Raw genomic sequence first — 20,679 nt, 5'->3', positions numbered from 1 at the left:
TTTGTGGGGGGGGGGTTTGTCTTGGTTTGTGTGTGATTGGGCGATAGTCGGACTTCCGTGTTATAGAGCTGTGCCGGCTAAACTAAACGATCGAACAGCGGCCAGTTATGACGTCACTGACCGTGTGTTCGGAGTCCGACGAAACCATTTCTGTTTTGTGTGGGGTATTACGGTTTTCGTGTCTGTAAAAGAGACAGAAGTTTACAAGTCAGTTGGTTGTGGTCATGTTAAATGTTTACTCTTTTGGTGTGATAATTATGTTTGATGATGTTTATGTGTTTATTAATATGTTTTCATACATATGTACCAAATGTTCTTAGCGACACTTACCTGTGAATGGTACAGTCCCAAGGAGGGGATGGAGCCTGGCCTCAAATCTGGTACTTGTTTACCAAGTCAAATGCAAGTGAGCTACTGCGGTACCGTGAACAGTTTCTAATGGCGCTTTTCCACTGCATGGTACGGCACGGTACGGTTCACTTTTGGGGGGTTTTCCACTGGGTACAGTACCTGGTTCCTGGTACTTTTTTCAGTACCACCTCGTTTGCGGTTCCAAGCGAACTGTACCATTACCAAAACGTGACGTGTAAACTCTGCTGATCACTGATTGGCTCGAGAGAATCATCGCTACCTGCGTCATTGAACTTGTGACACGAGACACAACAGAACTGCTACATTTAAATCAGCACAGCCAGCGATGTGTAAACTCTGCTGATCACGGATTGGCCGGAGAGAATCGTCACTACCTGCGTCACTGAACTTGCGACACAAACATAAAAGAACGGCTAGATTTAAATCAGCACAGCCAGCGAAGGATCGAACGCAACTATTTTGAACGAGCGCACCTTTTTTAACAACCAAAAAAATGGCTGTTTCGTGGTCTGTTGAGTAAGTACAGATGTTCCTCTCATTGATAGCCGAGGAGCGGATCCAGCGAGAGCTTGATGGGGTGACGCGGAATGAAAAAAATTTTCAGGAGTTACAGCAGTAGAGGTGGCGCAACTATAACTACATGTGAATAATCCCGCCCACTCTAAAGCAGTACCAAACTGCAGTGGAAACGAAAACTGAGCCTAGCCCAGCCGTGCCGTACTGAGCCATGCCGAGCCGAACCATACCAAGCAGTGGAAAAGCGCCATAAGTGACCATAAATTGTGGATACACATTTGTATATACATTTATATATATATATATATATAAATAATGTAACTTTTTTTTATACTTTGATTTTGGACAGAGAACTTATGTAAATAATTTCACTACTGGAATGCTTTTTCCTTTCAACGGTGAACTGTAAATAAACATCACCTTGCACTTACATGCTTCTACGGGCTGAGCCATCATTTATTTTGTTTTGTTGGACTTTAAACGTCTCCCAGTAGGTCTGCAAGGACCTACTGCATCACAGTTGGTGTCAGAAGTGGGAGAGCTTCTGTAAAAGAGCGCTGAAAGGAAAAAGGCCTGGCTTGCGCTTCCAAGCAAAGGCTGCTTTTAAAGAGGATGTGGCCTGGGACACACTGGGAACGTCTTCTGAGGAAGAGGAGGAGTCATCAGTGGAGCTTCAAAGGGCCCTGAGCGAGCCAGGCCCATCTCAATCCAGTGGAGCTACCCCATCAGCTTCCAGTGAAGGGATGGTGAGCTTTATGAAATAGTTTCTCAGTGCGCAGAGGTTAAGTAGGCAGAGGTATCTTCTGGAACTCCGTGGGTTAAAAGAATCGATTCTGTAGATGGTCCGGCCTGCACCACTGACCCCGAGTGATCCCGGGAGCTTGCGGATGGATCTTCCAAAGCCTGCGCCACCAAGGATGCCCACAGACAATGCCCGGATCTGACCTTCCGACTCACCCAGAGCTTCCAGTCAGCGGAGCTCGCCAACTCATTGAACGGAGATGCTGATGCCAGTTCTACAGCAGGGGAACGACATCGAGAACTACCTTCGGCGGTTTGAGCGGCTTGCAACTTGCCGATGGCTAAGAGAAGAATGGAGCTGTCGGTTGGTACCATTGTTGACTGGATAAGCACAGGAGGCATACCTTGCCATGGATGAGAATCAAGCAGATGACTATGACAACCTGAAAGATTCACATCTGTAGAAATTCAATATTTCCCCAGAGACTTACCGCCAACGGGCAGCAACAGTACCAGAGGGGGAGTCTCTAACAGAAACATATAATCGTCTGCGGAATCTCTACCAGTGCTGGGTGAGACCAGATCTGCATACCAAAGAGGAGGTCAGAGAGCTCATTATCTTGGAACAGTTACTTACTTCAAGTGCTGCCCTATGACAGTCGTACCTGGGTTAAGGAGCTTGTGCCTACATCAGGTCTTGCTGCAGCAAAGTTGGCCCAGCAGTACATGAACGCTCACCAAACTGGTCCTCGCTCTCAACCACCCAGAGGTCAAGCATGTTACACCCAACATACTGGTGGGAGTGGGTCTGAACTCAGTCACCAATCTCGAGAATTTAAGAGAGTACACAAGGGCTCAAAGCTGTCACTAGTCAAAAACTTATTTGCTTTTCGTGTCAGCAGCCGGGGAACAAGGCTTCATTGTGCCCAGTAAGAAAGTCCAAGCTGACTGGATTTTGTTATGCCCCTAGGGAAGAGGACAGTGTCACTGACTTTGGTGGGGAGAGTCAAGCCTGTCAAATGGTTTTGGAGATTGCTGTGAATGGACAATCTGTGAAATCATTACTGGACACGGGTAGTCCACTGTCTGTAATAAAGTCTTGTCATGTCTCAAATGTTAACTATGCTACTATCACTGCAGTACAATGTGTACATCGGGAAGTAAAGAGGTATCCTCGAGCAGAAGTGTTGGTTGATGTGCAGGAACAGGTGTACCTGCTAAATGTGGCAGTAGTTGACAACTTACACACTGACATGATTTTGGGAAGGGACATGCTAAGTGATCTGATTAATATTACTGTGAACACTGACCCTGATGTTAATGTGAACATTGAAACTGATGTTGATACTGATGTTAATGTCAAGTCACCTGTATTTGTATAGCGCTTTATATAATGCTGATTGTGTCAAGCAGCTTTACAGTGTCAAACAGAAAAATATTTTGTCAATAATGCAAGAAGACAATAACAAAGAGTCATTTTACCAGCTAAAGTCAGTTCATTGATGATTCGGTGATATCATCATCCAGTTCAGCTCTCTTCCAATAGTGTCTGTGCAATTAGTCAGTCAAGCGTCCCCAACTAAGCAAGCCAAAGGCGACAATGACAAGGAACCAAAACTCCATCGGTGACAGGAATGGAGAAAAAATCTTGGGAGAAACCAGGCTCAGTCGGGGGCCAGTTCTCCTCTGGCCAGACGAAACCAGCATGTCGTGCTTTAATGTGACTACTGATGAGACTGAAATATAATTTCCTGATGTGACAAGGGCCCAAACTAAGGCAGGTCTACAGCCTTTGCCAGACTTTGACAATAGTCTGTGGCAGGGCGGGACCAAAGGCCCTAGAAAGACATGCTGACAGCGGCGCCTGATAAAGTACATGGGTACTCGACTCGAGTCCCTAAACCTTCCATGGAGGGTCTTGAGGGTAATGGCTCACAGGTCGCAGGAAACGTTGGTGAACTGCAACAGGAAGATGAAACTTTAAAACCATGCTAAAGTTGGCTGTAAAAGTGAATCTACTGTGTGTTATGAACAGTACGTTATGGAAAATGATGTGATGTATGTGCAAACTGGTGATGTCTTACGTTTGGTTGTTCCCATGTCTTGTTGCCCCCTAGTGTTGCATATTGCACATACAGTTCCATGGGCAAGATATCTGGCCCAACACAAAACATATTCATACATTAGCTCACAATTTTACTGGCCAACCATGTACACTGATGTTCAGACATATTGCACCACATGTTCCACTTGCAAAAAAACAGTACTGTGCATCAGTGGGGCAAAGCACCTCTACATCCGCTGCCCATCATATCCACCCCCTTTCGCCGCATTGCCATGGACATTGTGGGGCCACTTGAGAAGAGCAGTGTGGGACATCCATACATCTTGGTCATCTGTGACTATGTGACAAGATACGCAGAAGCCTTCCCATTTCGTACTATCACCACGCCAAAAGTCCCGCCTGATGAAGAAGCTCCACCAACAGGGCGGTGAGAACCAGTCACTACAACCTTCAAACTGATGGACTGGTAGAGAGGTTTAACCAGACACTGAAGACCATGCTGTGGAAGTTCATTGCAGACACAGGACGTGACTGGGACAAGTGGCTACCCTTTGTCTTGTTTGCATACAGGGAAGTACCTCAAGCCTCAACCGGTTTCTCCCCCTTTGAGCTCCTTTATGGGTGGCAAGTTCAAGGCCCATTGGACCTGCTGAAGAAAGCTTGGATGGCGCTGGCAGCTAATACAGAGAAGCATTGTTATGTTCATCTTGGAGATGAGAGACCGGCTCAAGCGCTACAGAGAGCAAGTGAGGTTAAAAACTACAGCAGGCACAAGCAGCACAGAAAATATGGTACGATCAACAGGCAAGACTTCATCAGTTGCAGCAAGGGCAGAAGGTGTTGTTACTGTACACCTTCTGTTACATGTTCTGGACTTGGAAAATGTCTTGTCCATGTATGTAGGAATGTAATTGCTTCTGTCATTGTGCAGTGTCCTTGAGCTTGGGAAAGGCGCTATATACATTAAACTTATTATTATTATTACTGTTAGCCACCTGCACTAATAAAATGTTGGCCAAGTGGCAAGGACCATACACTGTGGTAAGAAAGATGGGACCAGTGACCTATAAGATACACCATCCTGATAAGAGGAAATCTCACCAAACGTATCATATAAATCTTCTGAAAGAATGGAAAGAAGCACCCATTGAAACCTCAGAGACACCCTGCATCAGTGAAATTGGACAATCTGAATGACCCCAAAGGGCTGAGATGCAAGTCCTCCTGGACCGTTTTCCATCGCTGTTCAGTCAGAGACCTGGGTGGACAGAACTGGTACACCACACATCCACCTTACAGATACAACCCCCTCACGACAGCGGCCTTACCAAATACCTGAAAAACTTGTCAAGCCTTGAAGGAGGAAATTGAGATGATGAAGCAGCTGGGAGTAATTGAACCCTCCAACAGTGAATGGAGTAGTTTTTTTTTTTTTTTGACTGATTTTGGACTGAGCACTTGGGAACAGCAGTACTGGCACACACATGCCAGGCCTATAAAAGGGGAGGCCAGGCTCAAATCTGGTACTTGTTTACCAATTCAAATGCAAGCGAGCTACTGCAGTGCCGTGAGCAATTTCTAAGTGACTGTATATTGTGGATACTTGTATATACTTTTGGACAGAGCACTTATGTAAATAATTTCACTACTGGATTGCTTTTTCCTTTCAATGGTGCACTGTAAATAAACATCACCTTGCACTTACATGCTTCTACAGGCTGAGCCATCATTTCTTTTGTTTTGTTGGACTTTAAAAATCTCTCCAAGAACCTACTGCATCACAGTCTGCCATCTGACCTATGGCAGAAACTAGGGATCAATATAGTCAGGCTGTTTGAGAGTGGACCTTCTGACTGCCGTTTTGCCGTCTTCCTAGTGGATTACCACAGTAAGTGGCCTGAGGTGGTGTTTGCACCAAATGTCACTCCATATGTGGTCACATCCTTCCTTCAATCAGTCTTCATTAGGGAGGGAAATCCCCAGTGTGTCGTAACTGACAACAGCCCTCAGTTTCTCTCCAGTGTATTTGCAGCTTTCTTGAAAGAAAGGGGAATAAATCATATTTGGTGTATACTACCCTCAGTGCAGTCGCACTGTGGAGTGTTGGAACAGAGTTCTGAAAGAATGCATATATTCTACGGAACAAATGGGGAAACCATGGGAACATGCAGTGACTGAGTTCTTGCAAAATTACAGAGCTACTCCACACAGTACTACAGGTGTTTCTCCTTCTGAACTTCTACACCATCGCAAAATGTGTACAAAGCTTAACATCTTTCCTGTGGGCCCCAAGAGCAACAAATGCGCTCAGGAAAAAGTTCTGTGTAAAAGAACATATCATGTGCTCAATAAAGAGCCTAAAGGGATTTACTTGTCCATTTACTGAGTACTAGAGAATACAACAACAATCAACAATACACATGAAACAAGATTTTGAGATTTCAGGGTGGTAACTACAATCGTTTTAAAGTAAGGGAAATCCAAAGACCATTTATTTATTTGTGTTACAATGTGGGTAAAACATATTATCCTCATTCATTTTGTTATTTGTCACTGTAGTATTTTATTGTATCACCTGTTTGAGTCACAAATTAAACATTCATATTAAAGTAAGGGGAAAATCCTCCCCCAAAAAAAATTTTTATTTGTGTTAAAACGCCGGTATACATCAGTCTTATTCGTTTGGAAAAATTTAATATTTAATATAAGCGACTTTGTCATTGTAGTATTGCTAATGTTGCTTTTCCATTAAGATGTTGCTTCTTTCCATTAAGAGCAGGCACGTGCAGAAGGGGGTGCCGTGGGTGCTTGAGCAACTGCCCCATTTCCCCTTGATGCCCAAAGTGCTCGTTTGTCAAGGCAATTATTTAATATTTTGTTTTATAATTAAACGCCCTTTTGTGAAGGCCTGCCCAATCTAACTATTAGTAAAATGAATGAATAATAATTTAGCCGTAAATAAAATGACCCACACCACGACCTTTCACCTGACGATCTCATCCGGGACGATCCCTCACGTTCACACACCTTTAGTAATTTAGCGCACTACCAGATGCCTTCAATAACGTCCGAGGCTACCGGTAAGTGGAGTTCTCAGCGAAGCGGTGTGATTGTACTTATTATTAAATTATTATTGTTTTACAAGAACCACGTGAAGAGAGCATGCACAGCTGTTGTTTATATTGCTGTGTATCCTGTGGAATTAACGTTAGCTGCAGCAAGGGACTTTAATATTTTTGTATTATATTTTTTGTAATATTTTCCTAATGCCAATTTTATGAGTGGTTTATTATAAAGGCTACTACGAACACCTTTTCCCCGTTTTTATCACAGAATAAGGCAGGAAATATATTTTATAGTTTCTATACTAAATTATATGTTAATCAGTATTATTCATATAATTTATTTATTTATTACATGGAGATAACTTGAAAAACACACATAAACCATATATTTTCGTGTTTACTGTCTTCACGTTTCATCAGTAAAAACGTTTCTGCTTTTTATTCAGCTCAGCTACAGTGATAGGCAGATGCTTTTGTCTATATAAGGGATTTCCTGCACTTCATAGGTTATTACTTCTATGAGTCTGTTTGGGACTTACTGAGCGAGAGCGTCCTCCGGCTTCGAGTATGAATGAAACACACACTGCATGAGAGAGTTCAGTGCTCCTGATGTTCACATCTCCTCATTTTGGATATGAATAAAATGTCAGGTCATGCACAGACTATCGATACTGTCTCTTTGAATTTAAATCTAGATTTAAATTTAGAAACCTCTACGTGAACACACCTGCCCGAATAAAGTGCGGGGGGGGGGCCATTTACATTTTATTAAAATTTAATATTTATTAAATATAAAAAATGCAGCTAACGTTGTTCTACACAAAGCAATATAAACAAAGGTGCCTGTTCTCTTTCGTTCTTGCTGTTTGATTGGGAAAAGTTTAAAGGGTGTCGAGGGGTCTTGTCTTTTTTATGCTATCTGACTAATAGCTATTCATACTTTGAACTATTATTATTACAGTATTTATTTAAAAAAACGTAGAGTGCTTTAAAAATAATTATCACGACACTGGTAAAACAAGCTTATATTGATTTTCTCATCCTCCGAAGTATACTTATCAATCTTGTTTTTATTATCATTATCATTCAGAAAATGTATATATTCAGAACAGGATTAGAATATAATTCTATTTTAAATAAGACAGAAATATTTATTTTTCTACAACAGCAAAACCACCATACCCTGTAAACTCTAATAATAATAATAATAATAATAATAATATAAATTATATAATTCAGTTTATAATTCCAGAGTAATTAAGAGGTGCAAAGAAAAAATAATTTAACTTTTAAACTTAAAATGATATTTTCTGTTCTGTGTTTCTTTTTCAAAACTGCGTAATGGCATTTGCTGCTGTATCAATACAGAAGCATCCATTTCGATACACGTATCAGCAAGGAGCACAGCCCTATTTAAAGCTGTGTTCCATGTGCCCCTTTTATACTTTGAGCACCTGCCCCTCCAAAGGTCTCTGCACGGCCCTGATTAAGAGTAATATTGAATTAAATGTAAGCATTAATTTTGTTCCAATAATCTAATGTTAAAGATCAAAGTAACCGTTACAGATCCGAGAATGCGAGATTAGTTGCTGCTGAGGCAAATAGACGGTCTCGCTCTTTCTCTACTGTCTTTTTGCTATGTCTGTAGAAATGGTCGTAATTCTTAATTTGGGTACAGCACAGACATGTTACAGGTAATAATATAATCAAAAAGTCATGATAACAAATTATTTTTTTAAAAGTCAGTTTAATAAATTGTAACGACTTTCACAATCAATTTGATTCAACTTGGTTCATGTTTTAATGTAGCTTATTGTCATTGTAGGCTTAGGCTACTTATTTAAAATTAAAATTTTATAAATACACAAGTTAACAAAATGAATTTTTATGTATTTTTTGTTATAAAATGTTCATTTATTTATTTTTAACACCACACCCCCCAGCCCCCCATTTTTTTTTTTTTTGGGCTACCCGCCAGAGGGTACAGCAGCACCCTCAGCACCCCAACTTCCCGTGGTAATGGACCAGTGTCAAGTGAACTTATGAAACGAGGAGGCAAAAATCAATTAAACATGAAATTATATAGACATCAAATGGAACTGCAACATGAATTTTCATTTAACTATAAAAAAAGCAACAGCAACTCTCTCCTTTTGCTTTAATTTTCAAATTGATCTTATTTTAACCTTAATCGATTTTAACTTTGTTTTTCTAATCTGCTCCACATGATTCATTTGCGTGATTCTAAACCATTCATGGAAATTTGTTTTCACTGTTCCTTATTTTCTGATTTTGATATCTGATCCATGAGGGAGAACGTAGTGCTCAAGACATTGCATGGAGCAATCTGAACCTTTTTTCTGACTCTTTATCACTCAGTATTCAACATGTACACAGCCAGATGCACAGTTTTATTGTAATCAGTCACATTTTCATTTGCAATAACTTATAAACAATAAAACTGGCATGTGCATGAGTACAGAACATGCTGTTTAAAATGCAATGTTTAATAATTTGCTTGTTATTATTACAATGCAAAAAAACTGTCACAGTCTTCAGCGGGTGTGCCCAGGAGGGCCACCAGATGACTGTGTTCTGGGAGCACATGGCTTGTGTTGTGTTTGTCTGTTGCCATGTGCTCTCTCCTGTCTATTGTCTGGCCCCTCCCATCTTGTTACCTCGTTATTGTTTAAGTGCTCCACCTGTGTCTCCCTCGTTAGCCTCCTCGTTTGGTTTCCTATTTATTCTCCTGGTGTCTGTCATCCTGTGCTGATCCGTCATTTCTCATTGTGTGTTATGTCTGCATGGAGTGCAGTTTTGAGCCTGCTTGTCTGTTTTTCCCCTTCGGGGTGGTTTGAGTTTGTTTTTGTTTCATTTTTATTATTAAAATAAATAACCATTTCGCCTGGAATTGAGTCCTCGCTTCATCTCCCCGCACGCACCATGACAAAAACAGCATTAAAGAGCACATATGGACAGTGTTAGTATTTACTGTATTACACTTGTCAGGTGCAGTATACAGAATAAGCAAAACTAAATAAATTGTGTAAGAAGGGAAAATTAACTCTTTTATTTTAGCTCAGGTTTTCGGAGGGGGGAATCGAATCTTAAGATTCAAAATCAGCCTGATTGAACTGATTCCAAAATTGATAGTTTACACTTTATCAACGGTCGTCCAGCGAGACGTTAACATCAATATATTTTACCAATTTGAATATTTGTAATATCACAGGTTAATACATGCTTGTCATCATTTATAAGCTACGAGCTAGGTAACTAAGATCTGGGCAGAGTGCGCTTTTCTAGAGCGACTTAGTTTTTGTCTCGACAGACAAACTTAAATGTTTTACTGCAGTTCACTTCTTTAAACAACTCGAGTTGCACATTCAACATTCAATTGGCATGCCACAATAGTATACAGTAACACAACAAACTCTGTTTCTCTGTATCTAATCTATTCTTCCGGATACAAATAGAAAAGATTCACAATAATGTCTTGGTGTTATGAATTTTTTTAAGCCAAATCTTCCCGCCTGCATTCTCCACCAATATATAAGGAAATTAATTCTTTTATTTGAGCTCAGGTTTTCAGAGGGGGGGGAATCGAATCTTAAGATTCAAAATCAACCTGATTGAACTGATTCCAAAATTGATAGTTTACACTTTATCAACGGTCGTCCAGCGAGACGTTAACATCAGTATATTTTACCAATTTGAATATTTGTAATATCACAGGTTAATACATGCTTGTGATAATTTATAAGCTACGAGCTAGGTAACTAAGATCTGGGCAGAGTTTAACTTCGAAAATTCACGACACAAGACAATAATTCTTATAATTAAACAACAGGTTATTGGCTATTCTAGATTACATTAAACTAAACTAATGAAAAAACACACACACACACACACATATGGTTGAAAGGATGAGGATTTTAACGGAGTTCTGAGGAAGTTCCCAAAGTTCTAACACTCGTTTTCTACGAGTTCTTTAAATTCAACCTGAGAAAACTCATAAAGCAGAGATTTGTCTTATCGTTACTTGCTTAATTAGTTCAGCACCCGTTCAGCATGAGGTGAAAAGATTTTGCTTGTTACTTGCGTTTTAGCTGGAAAGCTGAATTGAGTTCCCTTGTTGGCTGCTTGAGGGAATCCCAGCATATTTGATTGGTTGCTGATCTGGCGTCTGGATGACGTAGTTTCTGGGGATGCCCTCCTGATGAATGGGGTTTCCTGGTGACGCAGAGGCTTTGGCAGTTCTTCTGAAAGAGTCTGAGTTTGTAAGACTTTAGGCTTTTGAAGATCTCTGGCAGTCACGAAGTTTCAACTGAAGTGTTTGAGTTCTGGATGACCCGATCGCTTGATGGTGCAGCATGTGTGCGCAACTTGGAGCGCGATATAACACACAGGCGAAAAGGCGAAAAGGCACAGATCTGTTCAGACGTTGGGTTTTTGATCCAGCTGCATAAGTCCGTCCCACACGCGATTGTCCCAATCGGATGCTGTTGCAGGGCTTAGCCACGCCCTGTGTGGTTACCTTCTTGTGCATAAATTAACATGCTGTTCAAGACATCACGTGGGGGAAATGTTTCTGCAGGTTTTGTTAATAACTTCTATAAAGTGTCATACAACACACACTGTTCAAAATAACAGATTTTCACTCATTTCAATGTTCTGGGAATAAAACAAGCTTTCGTTCAACATCAAATAACAGGTAGCTTGCAAACACATTAATAACCTTATCTACTAAAAGGAAAAGTTATAAGGTAAAGATTAATAGTTGCCCTTTTATACTTTTAAATGATTGTCTTTTGAATTGTCTGTGTAAGTTCTGTTTCTTTGTCTGTGACAGGAGAAACGCGCGCTTTTCTGGAAAGTAGGAAAAGGGGGGGAGAAGGACAGAGAAAGTCCTATGGTCCATAAAAGTCATGCGGTGGTTAAGAGTCATGTGATAGTCACGTATAGATCCAGTGTTTGCAGGCCTGAGGGTATCAGCGAAAAATCCTTCCTGTGTCTAAACTGGTTCTATTCATTTGGCGATCACAAGACATCACGAGGTATCTATAGGTTATAGTCCTGATACAAAAGATCTCTGTGTTATCTCCTGATTGGATTAGTTTTTCATCACTCCTCGGAGTAGATGACGACAAGACTGACAGGAAGTCGACCCAGAATATTGGAGTGATGTGATGGGATGATTAGTTTAGACCTCATGATGGTTGATTCAATGGCATATCCGTGTCTGTTCATGATAGAAATCCTACTACCCAAGTGTCAGAGTCACAACATATCCTACAATAGTAGAAACGCAAAGCGCTGTGTCAGCGGCAGACCAAGACCGAATGATTGGCGCGCCAGCGGTCGGAAGGTGAGCAATAGCTTCTAAAGCTGTATCAACAGGAGTCAGATCAATAGGTTGCGTTCCTTCCTCCTTGATCCTTTCCGATTCTGGATCGAGGACGAAGGAATGCTGTTTGAAGAAGGGTGAGATTTCGAGTTCGGCCTGATACTCGTCGTCAGTAAGGTGATACAATGCTAAATCGTCAATACGGAGGATCGAGCCCTTAGGGACAGTGATCCATAGAGTTTGGTTAGGCAGGATAATGCGCGTGGCAGTGTCGCGTCGATCGTAGGTGAGAGTAGCTGTACGCGCTGGGGTGTTGAGTAGCCATCGGTTTCCGACAATTTCGGCTTGTGTTGCCTCACTTTGGTCGGCGACAGCTTTTCACAACGATTTACGACAATTTTTGTTTTTTGTTTTTTTTGCTGAAAGGAGTCCATTCTAATTTTGGGACCTGGATTTTAAAGTTGAGTTAACGGAGTTCCCTGATGAGGGGACTAGAGGGGAAACGAAATTGTAGTGAGAGGGGAAACGAAAAACACAAAGAGAGACACAAAGGGGAAAAAAAACAACACAAAGAGACACAAGGACACCGAGTGAGGTGAGACAGCAAACGAGTGTCACGTGTGGAGTACCTCCTCTCTACTAGAGGTCTCCGACATTAAGTTCCTGGTGAGAGGCCTTTTGGTCATAGTAGGCTTTTCGACCTTCCGCACTTCTTTGGAGTTCTTGTTGCGCGAAGGCGAAAGTTGTTCTCAGGTGTTGATGCAACTCTTCCAGGTACTGGTGAGTGGTATAGGCAATGACGAGGTTCAGGTCACCAGGTTCGTACAGCAGGTGTAACGGTAGTGTCATTTGTCGCCCCATCATCATCTCGAACGAGGGTACTCTGGTAGACCAGTGAGGAGTGGCCCTGACAGCGATCAGTACCAGAGGAAGCTTAATATCCCAATCCTTTTGATTGGCAGACACATACTTCTTCAACATGCTGACCACTGTCCTGTTGGTTCGCTTTCAAGTTGCCCTGTTGATTGTAGGAGCAGCCATCGACATAAGCTGTGGGCATCCCTTCACACACATTCTCCTCGAAGTACCTGTGGTTTGTCAGTTGTGGCGGTAACGGTTCATTGGGTTCTGCTGCTGTGTGCAGCGTATCCGTCGAACAGTATTGGCAGGCTGCTAGCCCGTTTCCTAGGGATGTTGACCCTTAAAGGCAGTCCGAACCTTGAGAATATGTGGTTCATCAAAATGCAGGCTGTCATTTCTGCTGTATCATTGGGAGCCGGGAGACACTCTACCCACTTTGTGAATTCGCACACCACGGTGAGGAAGTATTTGTTACCACGTGTTGACCATGGTAGGGGTCCTACCCTGGAGAATCCAGCGTCCAGATAGAATTCCTTTCCTGGGTCTGGGCAGGCCAGTCATTGTGCAACGCACAGACATTGTTTGAGCTCGCTCATGGCTGTGTCCTGGGCTTCCGACCAAACCAAGGGTTCGTCCTTTCTCAGGAGGGAGGTTAGTGGTCGTGCGATGTCAGCGTAGTTTTCAATGAATTGTGTTGAATAATTGCACACTCCCAGAAAGCTTCGTAGCTCAGAAATGTTAGTTGGTGTCTTTATGTTTTGGATTGCTTGGGTACGACTGGACTGTGGTTCGATGCCGTCTTGTCCAACAAGCAGGCCGACATATTTAACTTTGGTTTTGCACCATTGTCCTTTGTGGAGGGCGATCTTTACTCCTGCTGTTGTCAGCTGGTTCAGGACGTGATCGATTTCTTTGAGGTGGTCTGCCACATTTTAGCTTTTCAGAAGAACATCATCCACGTAAAGGAGGTTGCCTCTCGCTCTGGCATCAGGGCATGTTTTGTTCAGGAAGATGTTGAATTCAGCTGGACTTCAATGAGAGGTGTGGCTTCCAAGGTCAGTCCTAGTTTTAGGTAGGTCCTGTAAGGTTGGAAGAAGCCTAGCTTACTGTCGAGAGAGTGGCCAGGTCGCATGTTGAGGCAGACGCTGATACTCTTGCTGTAGGCAGGTATTGCAGCTTCTTGTTCACTAATCATGGCACATGCGTCTGGCATTGTTTGACCAGATCGAAGGTTCTTGAGGTTGACTGCAGTGGTCAGTTGGTGCGACAGGGAAGCCCATATGACGTCGTTCACGATGTCCACACAGGCATTGAGCTGGACCATGATGTCTGCTGCAATGCAGATGTCATGAGGTAGGTTGGGGACAACGAGGAAGTAGTGACTCAGGTGTCTGTTGTTCCATCGTATGTCCACAGCGCAGATGATCTTAGAGGTAGCCATGGTTGTCGACCAGGGACTGAGAGGGAAGCGGCTGTGTCTTGAGACATGTGGGAGGCTCTGCTGTCTTTGCTTCAATGCTCTGAATAGCTTCAGGCTGATAGCTGAGTTCTCCGCCCACAGGGTTAATGCTGCGTCGGACACTGATGTGTCGTGGACCTTTATGGCAGTCATGATTCGAAGGGGGCCTGAGTCTGAGTCAGTCGCCTGCAATGAGCAGAGGAAAGGGTCCAGGTTCTTGTTGCTTGGAGTTGAGCTTGGCCCTGGCTTTGACATTGCATCATCGGTCAGTGAGTTGGCGGCGGTGTCTGTGGCTTGACACTGCGACTCGTTGGAGTCTACTGACTGGAAGGGCAGAGGCTCGCGGATTTGCGTCCATATCTTTAGCTGCTTGAAGTCAATTAAGTTTTCAAAGCGATTAAGCAGGTATTTTCCAATGAGGAGTGGGTTGGACTTCTTCGAGGAGTTCAGTTGACATTAGAGTGATGTCGGCTGCTGTGTCAAGAAAAGCTTCAACTTTGATGTGGCGTTCGATGATGATGGAGAGATAAAACTTTCTTGCTATACCTTTCTCAATGAGGTCGCCCAGTAGTTGAGGGACTGGAGTTTGGGATGAGACAGGTAGGATGTCAGGACTGATCTGGTGTTCATCGGAGGAGTGGCAGATGACCAAGACAGCACTTTCAGGAACTTGAGTGGTTTCGTCAGCAGGTGTTTGTTGGACACTGCTGTGATCTGACGCATCAGGTGTTGGGTCAGTTTCTGACTGTTTTGCGGGTTGTTCAGGTAGGATTTCTTGTCCGTCTGAAGTTATGGAGGTTACGGTTCTCTGAGAGTGAGGTGAAGGAGTGCTGTTCTCTGTGGCTGGTTGGGTCAGCTGGTCGCTGCCTTCTCTTCCGGCTGCTAGTCAGGCTGACTCTGGTTTCTCTTTCTTTTCCCACATCCGATCCTCCTCCTTTCGGTGGAAGAACTCTTTCATCATAATTTTCATCAGCTCTTGCGAGTCGAAACACGGTGATGTCTTTTGTTCTTGTGTCGATTCAGTTTGAGTTTGGTCAGCTTGGAATCTTTGCGAGTTCCTTCGTTAATTCCTTGGACTGGTTGCTCCCAGGTGTGTTTGTCGTTTTCCCTTGGAGAAACACGGTAGTGTCTTTTGTTCTTGTGTGGATTCAGTTTGAGCTTGGTCAGCTTGGAATCTTTGCGAGTTCCTTTGTTGATTCCTTGGACTGGTTGCTCCCGGGTGTGCTTGTCGTTTGCCCTTGGAGGTTCCATTGGATTCCCACGAGCCTTTTACTCTTGAGTTTCCAAATGAGTTTGGCTGATTCCATGATATGTCCCATTGATTCTCACGAGGTCTGAATTGGTCCCAAGATTTTTCCCAGTGATGTCCAGGTGAGTGTTGTCATCCACGCGGTCCATCCCAGCGGTTGTTCCTCTGTTTAGGTCGGGTACCAGCATGGGAGTCTCGTTCTCTGTTGGACGAGGGTGTGTTCCACTCTTTGTGTGGTGGCTTGGCATGGTCTTGATGTTGGGCGCCCTCAAGAGCCAGCTCCTGATTTTGAGTGTTGAAGTCAAGAACTGCTGTGGATTTGGCGCCCTTTTCTGAGACCATCTTTTGTTTGCCATAGGCTTTATGCGCCATCAGAGCAAGGAACAGGATAATTGGTTGCTTCCAATTTTCCTGTAAGGAAAAGTTTTTTTTTGTAAGGAAAGAAAGTTGTAAGATTGACACCATACACCAATTAGATCGTTTCTAGATGAGTGTTCAATTTTTGGCGGACGCCTATCAGTCCTCAGGTTTACCTGTTTTAGAAACAGCTGAGAGAGAGAGAAGAAGGAGAGAGAAGTTTTGCTCCCAATGTTAGGAAAAATTACAGGGTGGTGGCGCTGTTAAATCGATACACCTAGGGGTTTGGTTTTGCTGTTCAAGGAGGATAAAACAAGCTGACCTAAGTTTTGAGGAAACCCTAACTTTCTTTTGGGGTTTTGCCACTAGCAGGCTTAAGCCAAACGGGCAAACCTATGAAAATTTAGCTGGGTTAATTAAATAACTGAAGGAGATAGAAAAGAAGGCCTAACAGGTAGACGCAGAACTTAATTGCAAATGAAATTAGAATTTCAAATTAGAAATGGTATTTCCTGATAAACATTTAATGATGTTATCATTAAAATTGATGAGAGCAATTAAAATTAATCAGTAAGTACCTTGAAGCAGGGTAACCCAACCCTAATGAGCTACAGATTAAATTAAAATTTCAGAGCATTATTGACAGTTAAGGATTAAAATCTTAATGATGTTTGTCATTAAAATTATCAGAGCAATTACAATTGAACTGATCAGCAAATATTGTTGCAATATGGAAACAGGAATTGTAATTAATTATTAACTGAAATTAAAATTTCAAATTTGTAATTAATTATGAAATTAAATTAGAAACTTTGAATCCCTAAGGATAGCAAGTTACTAATACCCACTGATGTTACTACAATCATAAGGGCAATTATAATTAGCTTAATCCATACCACCCTAATTACTTACAAATGCAATTAAAAATTTCAGAGCCCTATTGATAGTTAATGATTAAAAATTCAAATGTTGTTGTCATTAGATTGTAAGAGCAATTTACAATTAAATTAAAATTTCAAATCCATAATTACTTAAATTCGTAATATCTACTGATTTCATTAACATTATAAGAGCAGTTATTGCTGAATTAATCACAACGTAGCATTAAGGTAATGAGGATGAGAACCATAATTAGTTGCTAATAAAACAACAGCGTTTAAACTGGTATAGTAAACAGGCTGAAAGGGAAAGGACAAACCTTTAAACGACCGTGATTAAAACTAACTGTGAGATTATTAAGTTTGCATCTGTCAACGTTCTTTTCAGTGGGAGGAGAGGAGCAGAGAGATAAGATTGATAATTGTGTAAAATAGAGAGAGATGAGGTGAAAGAACCCACTAGTGTGAGGGTTCAGATACACACGTTTAGATCACATCAACACTTCAAAACACTGCATTTAAGACCACAAGATGCTACCGAATGCTAACCGCTAGCCTTCAATGCAAACTAATTAGCTTCAGTTAGCTTAGCTTAGGCTAGGCTTTGTTTACAAATAGCTCAAAGATGGCGCTGGCGAACTGCGCTTGCGCACTTGTAAGTCACCTCCGGAAAAGGTTTCTTAGAACTTCCGGGTTACGGGTGTCACTATGGCAACGTACTTTGCAGTATGCTAGCATGCAGGTTACACAGTTTACGTGCTTCAAACAGCTTACGTTCTTCATGTGAAATGGCGGCGCATTCACACTCTTTAGATTCTTATCTTTATAGCGCTGAACACTCAACTCGTTCGAGTGAGGTAAATTAATGTACAGATTTACTGCAATTAATACAATAACTATTATTGAGATCTCGCGGATCTCAGCACTTATTTATACAGACAAAAACACATGTGGATTTAACCACAATTCTCCCATAAAAATAACATTTGGACACTCTGAGCGCCACATTTTCAAGTTCACTAGTTTTAGTGGATAAATGGCAAGAGAGCATTAATTAGCTAAGTTAATTCTCAAGCCGGGAGATGAATAGCATAGACGAATTTGGAAGTGGAACACGCACCAACAAATCGAACTATGAAGGCCTTTCAAAAGAAAGAAAACCGAGGAACACGCTCGCTTCTTTCTTGTGCGCTTTTCTAGAGCGACTTAGTTTTTGTCTCGACAGACAAACTTAAATGTTTTACTGCAGTTCACTTCTTTAAACAACTCGAGTTGCACATTCAAACATTCAATACGCTGGCATGCCACAATAGTATACAGTAACACAACAAACTCTGTTTCTCTGTATCTAATCTATTCTTCCGGATAAAAATAGAAAAGATTCACAATAATGTCTTGGTGTTATGAATTTTTTTTTTTTTGCCAAATCTGCCCGCATTCTCCACCAATATGTAAGAAGGGAAAATTAAAAATGAAAACACACACACACACACACACACACACATACACACACACACATATGGTTGAAAGGATGAGGATTTTAACGGAGTTCTGAGAAAGTTCCCAAAGTTCTAACACTTGTTTTCTACGAGTTCTTTAAATTCAACCTGAGAAAGCTCACAACCTTGAGGGAATCCCAGCGTATTTGATTGGTTGCTGATCTGGCGTCTGGATGATGTCGTTTCTGGGGATGCCCTCCTGATGAATGGGGTTTCCTGGTGACGCAGAGGCTTTGGCAGTTCTTCTGAAAGAGTCTGAGGTTGTAAGACTTTAGGCTTTTGAAGATCTCTGGCAGTCACGAAGTTTCAACTGAAGTGTTTGAGTTCTGGATGACCCAATCGCTTGATGGTGCAGCGTGTGTGCGCAACTTGGAGCGCGATTTAACACACAGGCGAAAAGGCAAAAAGGGTAAAAGGCACAGATCTGTTCAGACGTTGGGTTTTTCATCCAGCTGCATAAGTCCGTCCCAATCGGACGCTGTTGCAGGGCTTAGCCACACCCTGTGTGGTTACCTTCTCGTGCATAAATTAACATGCTGTTCAAGACATCACGTGGGGGAAATGTCTCTGCAGGTTTTGTTAATAACTTCTATAAAGTGTCGCACAACACGCACTGTTCAAAATAACAGCTTTTCACTCATTTCAACAGAATAATAACAGCAGCAAAAAAAAAATGGCTGCCCACTGCTCCGGGTGTGTGTTCACGGTGTGTGTGTGTTCACTGCTGTGTGTGTGCACTTTGTATGGGATAAATGCAGAGCACTAATTCCGAGTATGGGTCACCATATTTGGCCACATGTCACATCACTTTCACTTTTACTTTCAAAAATTGGATTATATTGGATATCAGGATTGTGTACACGATTGTGCACTGTAAACGAGTGCACATTAATGTCTTATTCTCTTTTCAGGTGGTTGTTCACGGAGGTGATGTGTATGTGTTATGCCTTCTGTGGAGTTTTGTTTGGTATCTGCAGCCTCAGTAACCTGACCGTACTGTCCTGTGTGTGCTGGCTCAAAGTCTGCTACCACAACTACGGTAAGACCTGTCTTAGTTTGTACACAATCAAGCAGAAAATTGGGTAACACTTTATTTAAAGGATCAAATCTCACTATTAAATAGTTGCTTATTAGCATGCATATTGGCTGTTTATTAGTACTTATAAAGCACGTATAAATGTCTTATTCTGCATGATCATATTTTAGATCCCTTAATCCGACCCCACACCCAAATTTGACAACTACCTATACTAACTACCTTACTAACTATTAATAAGCATCAAATTAGGCGTCCCAAAAAAAAAAAAAACTAATCTAAAGTGTTACAGAAAATTATGTTAAAATTTGTATCAAATGCATCTCCTGTCACCACATGATCAGATTTCATGGAGGGGATCATGTTCATGTATTTATTTACATACCTGTGGAATAAGTTGGGATGATGTACAATCAACCAGTCAAGAAATCAGGTGTAAGTCTAAATTACTGACACTCAAAACTTGGTACACTTGGTACAGTTACCATCTGATGATACTTGACAAGTGTCATACATTTTCATGAATGCACAAGAGTGCACAACTTGCCACAAAAACAACTGTATACACAGCATCTGTTCTTTCATAATTGCTGTTTTTGTCATGTTCTCCAAACATGTGTGCCACTTGTGACTATATTATTCATTTACGTCTACTATTTGCTCTCTTTAAAAAAAACACACACACACAATTAGACAATTAACTCCAAATGACCACATGAATAAAGCAGACGTCAAGCCTTTACATGCTGTTGTTTTGATGAAATCCAAAGTAGAAAAATCTGTTGTTTTGGTGAAGGACACACGGATACAATGCTCACTGTGTGCTTATATAACAAACAAAATGAAATTGACTTTTTAATAAAGGATTTTAGCTAGGAGATATTTATTAGCAGGCCTAGAAATATTATCACTAGCATTATCTGTCAGGGTCTGAAACTGTTATTAATTAATCTCCAAATTATAAACTGTGGAGCCAGTCTTTTACTTAATACCTCAGTGTTTTGCTGTCTTTATTTTTTTAGTTTTTACTTTAATAGTTGATTAGTTATTATAATGATTAGTTTTATCATCATCTTGTTGGGCTCTGTTGTACATTTAACTTTTTTTCTTAGTTATTCAGGTTTGTGTTTAATAAATGGTGTTGCTGATGAATGAGGCTGGAGGTTTATTTAAAGGGGTCATATGATGCGATTTCAATTTTTCCTTTCTCTTTGGAGTGTTACAAGCTCTTGGT

At 41.6% G+C, this 20,679-nt stretch overlaps 1 protein-coding gene across 1 annotated transcript in view; it reads left to right on the top strand.

Moving 5' to 3' along the window:
* Nucleotides 1-20,679, top strand: part of LOC107678071 (opsin-5-like) — a 91,348-nt gene that overhangs the window by 46,481 nt on the left and 24,188 nt on the right. Inside the window, exon 4 of the mRNA XM_016473188.1 lies at nucleotides 19,321-19,448. Coding sequence (XP_016328674.1) covers nucleotides 19,321-19,448 — 128 coding nt within the window. The remainder of the gene's footprint in view (nucleotides 1-19,320; nucleotides 19,449-20,679) is intronic.

Source organism: Sinocyclocheilus anshuiensis, unplaced genomic scaffold, assembly GCF_001515605.1.
Source record: "Sinocyclocheilus anshuiensis isolate Anshui unplaced genomic scaffold, SAMN03320099.WGS_v1.1 scaffold1358, whole genome shotgun sequence".
Taxonomy (NCBI): Eukaryota; Metazoa; Chordata; class Actinopteri; order Cypriniformes; family Cyprinidae; genus Sinocyclocheilus; species Sinocyclocheilus anshuiensis.
The sequence above is the reverse complement of the archived record's forward strand: the minus strand, read 5'-3'. Positions and strand labels throughout refer to the sequence as shown.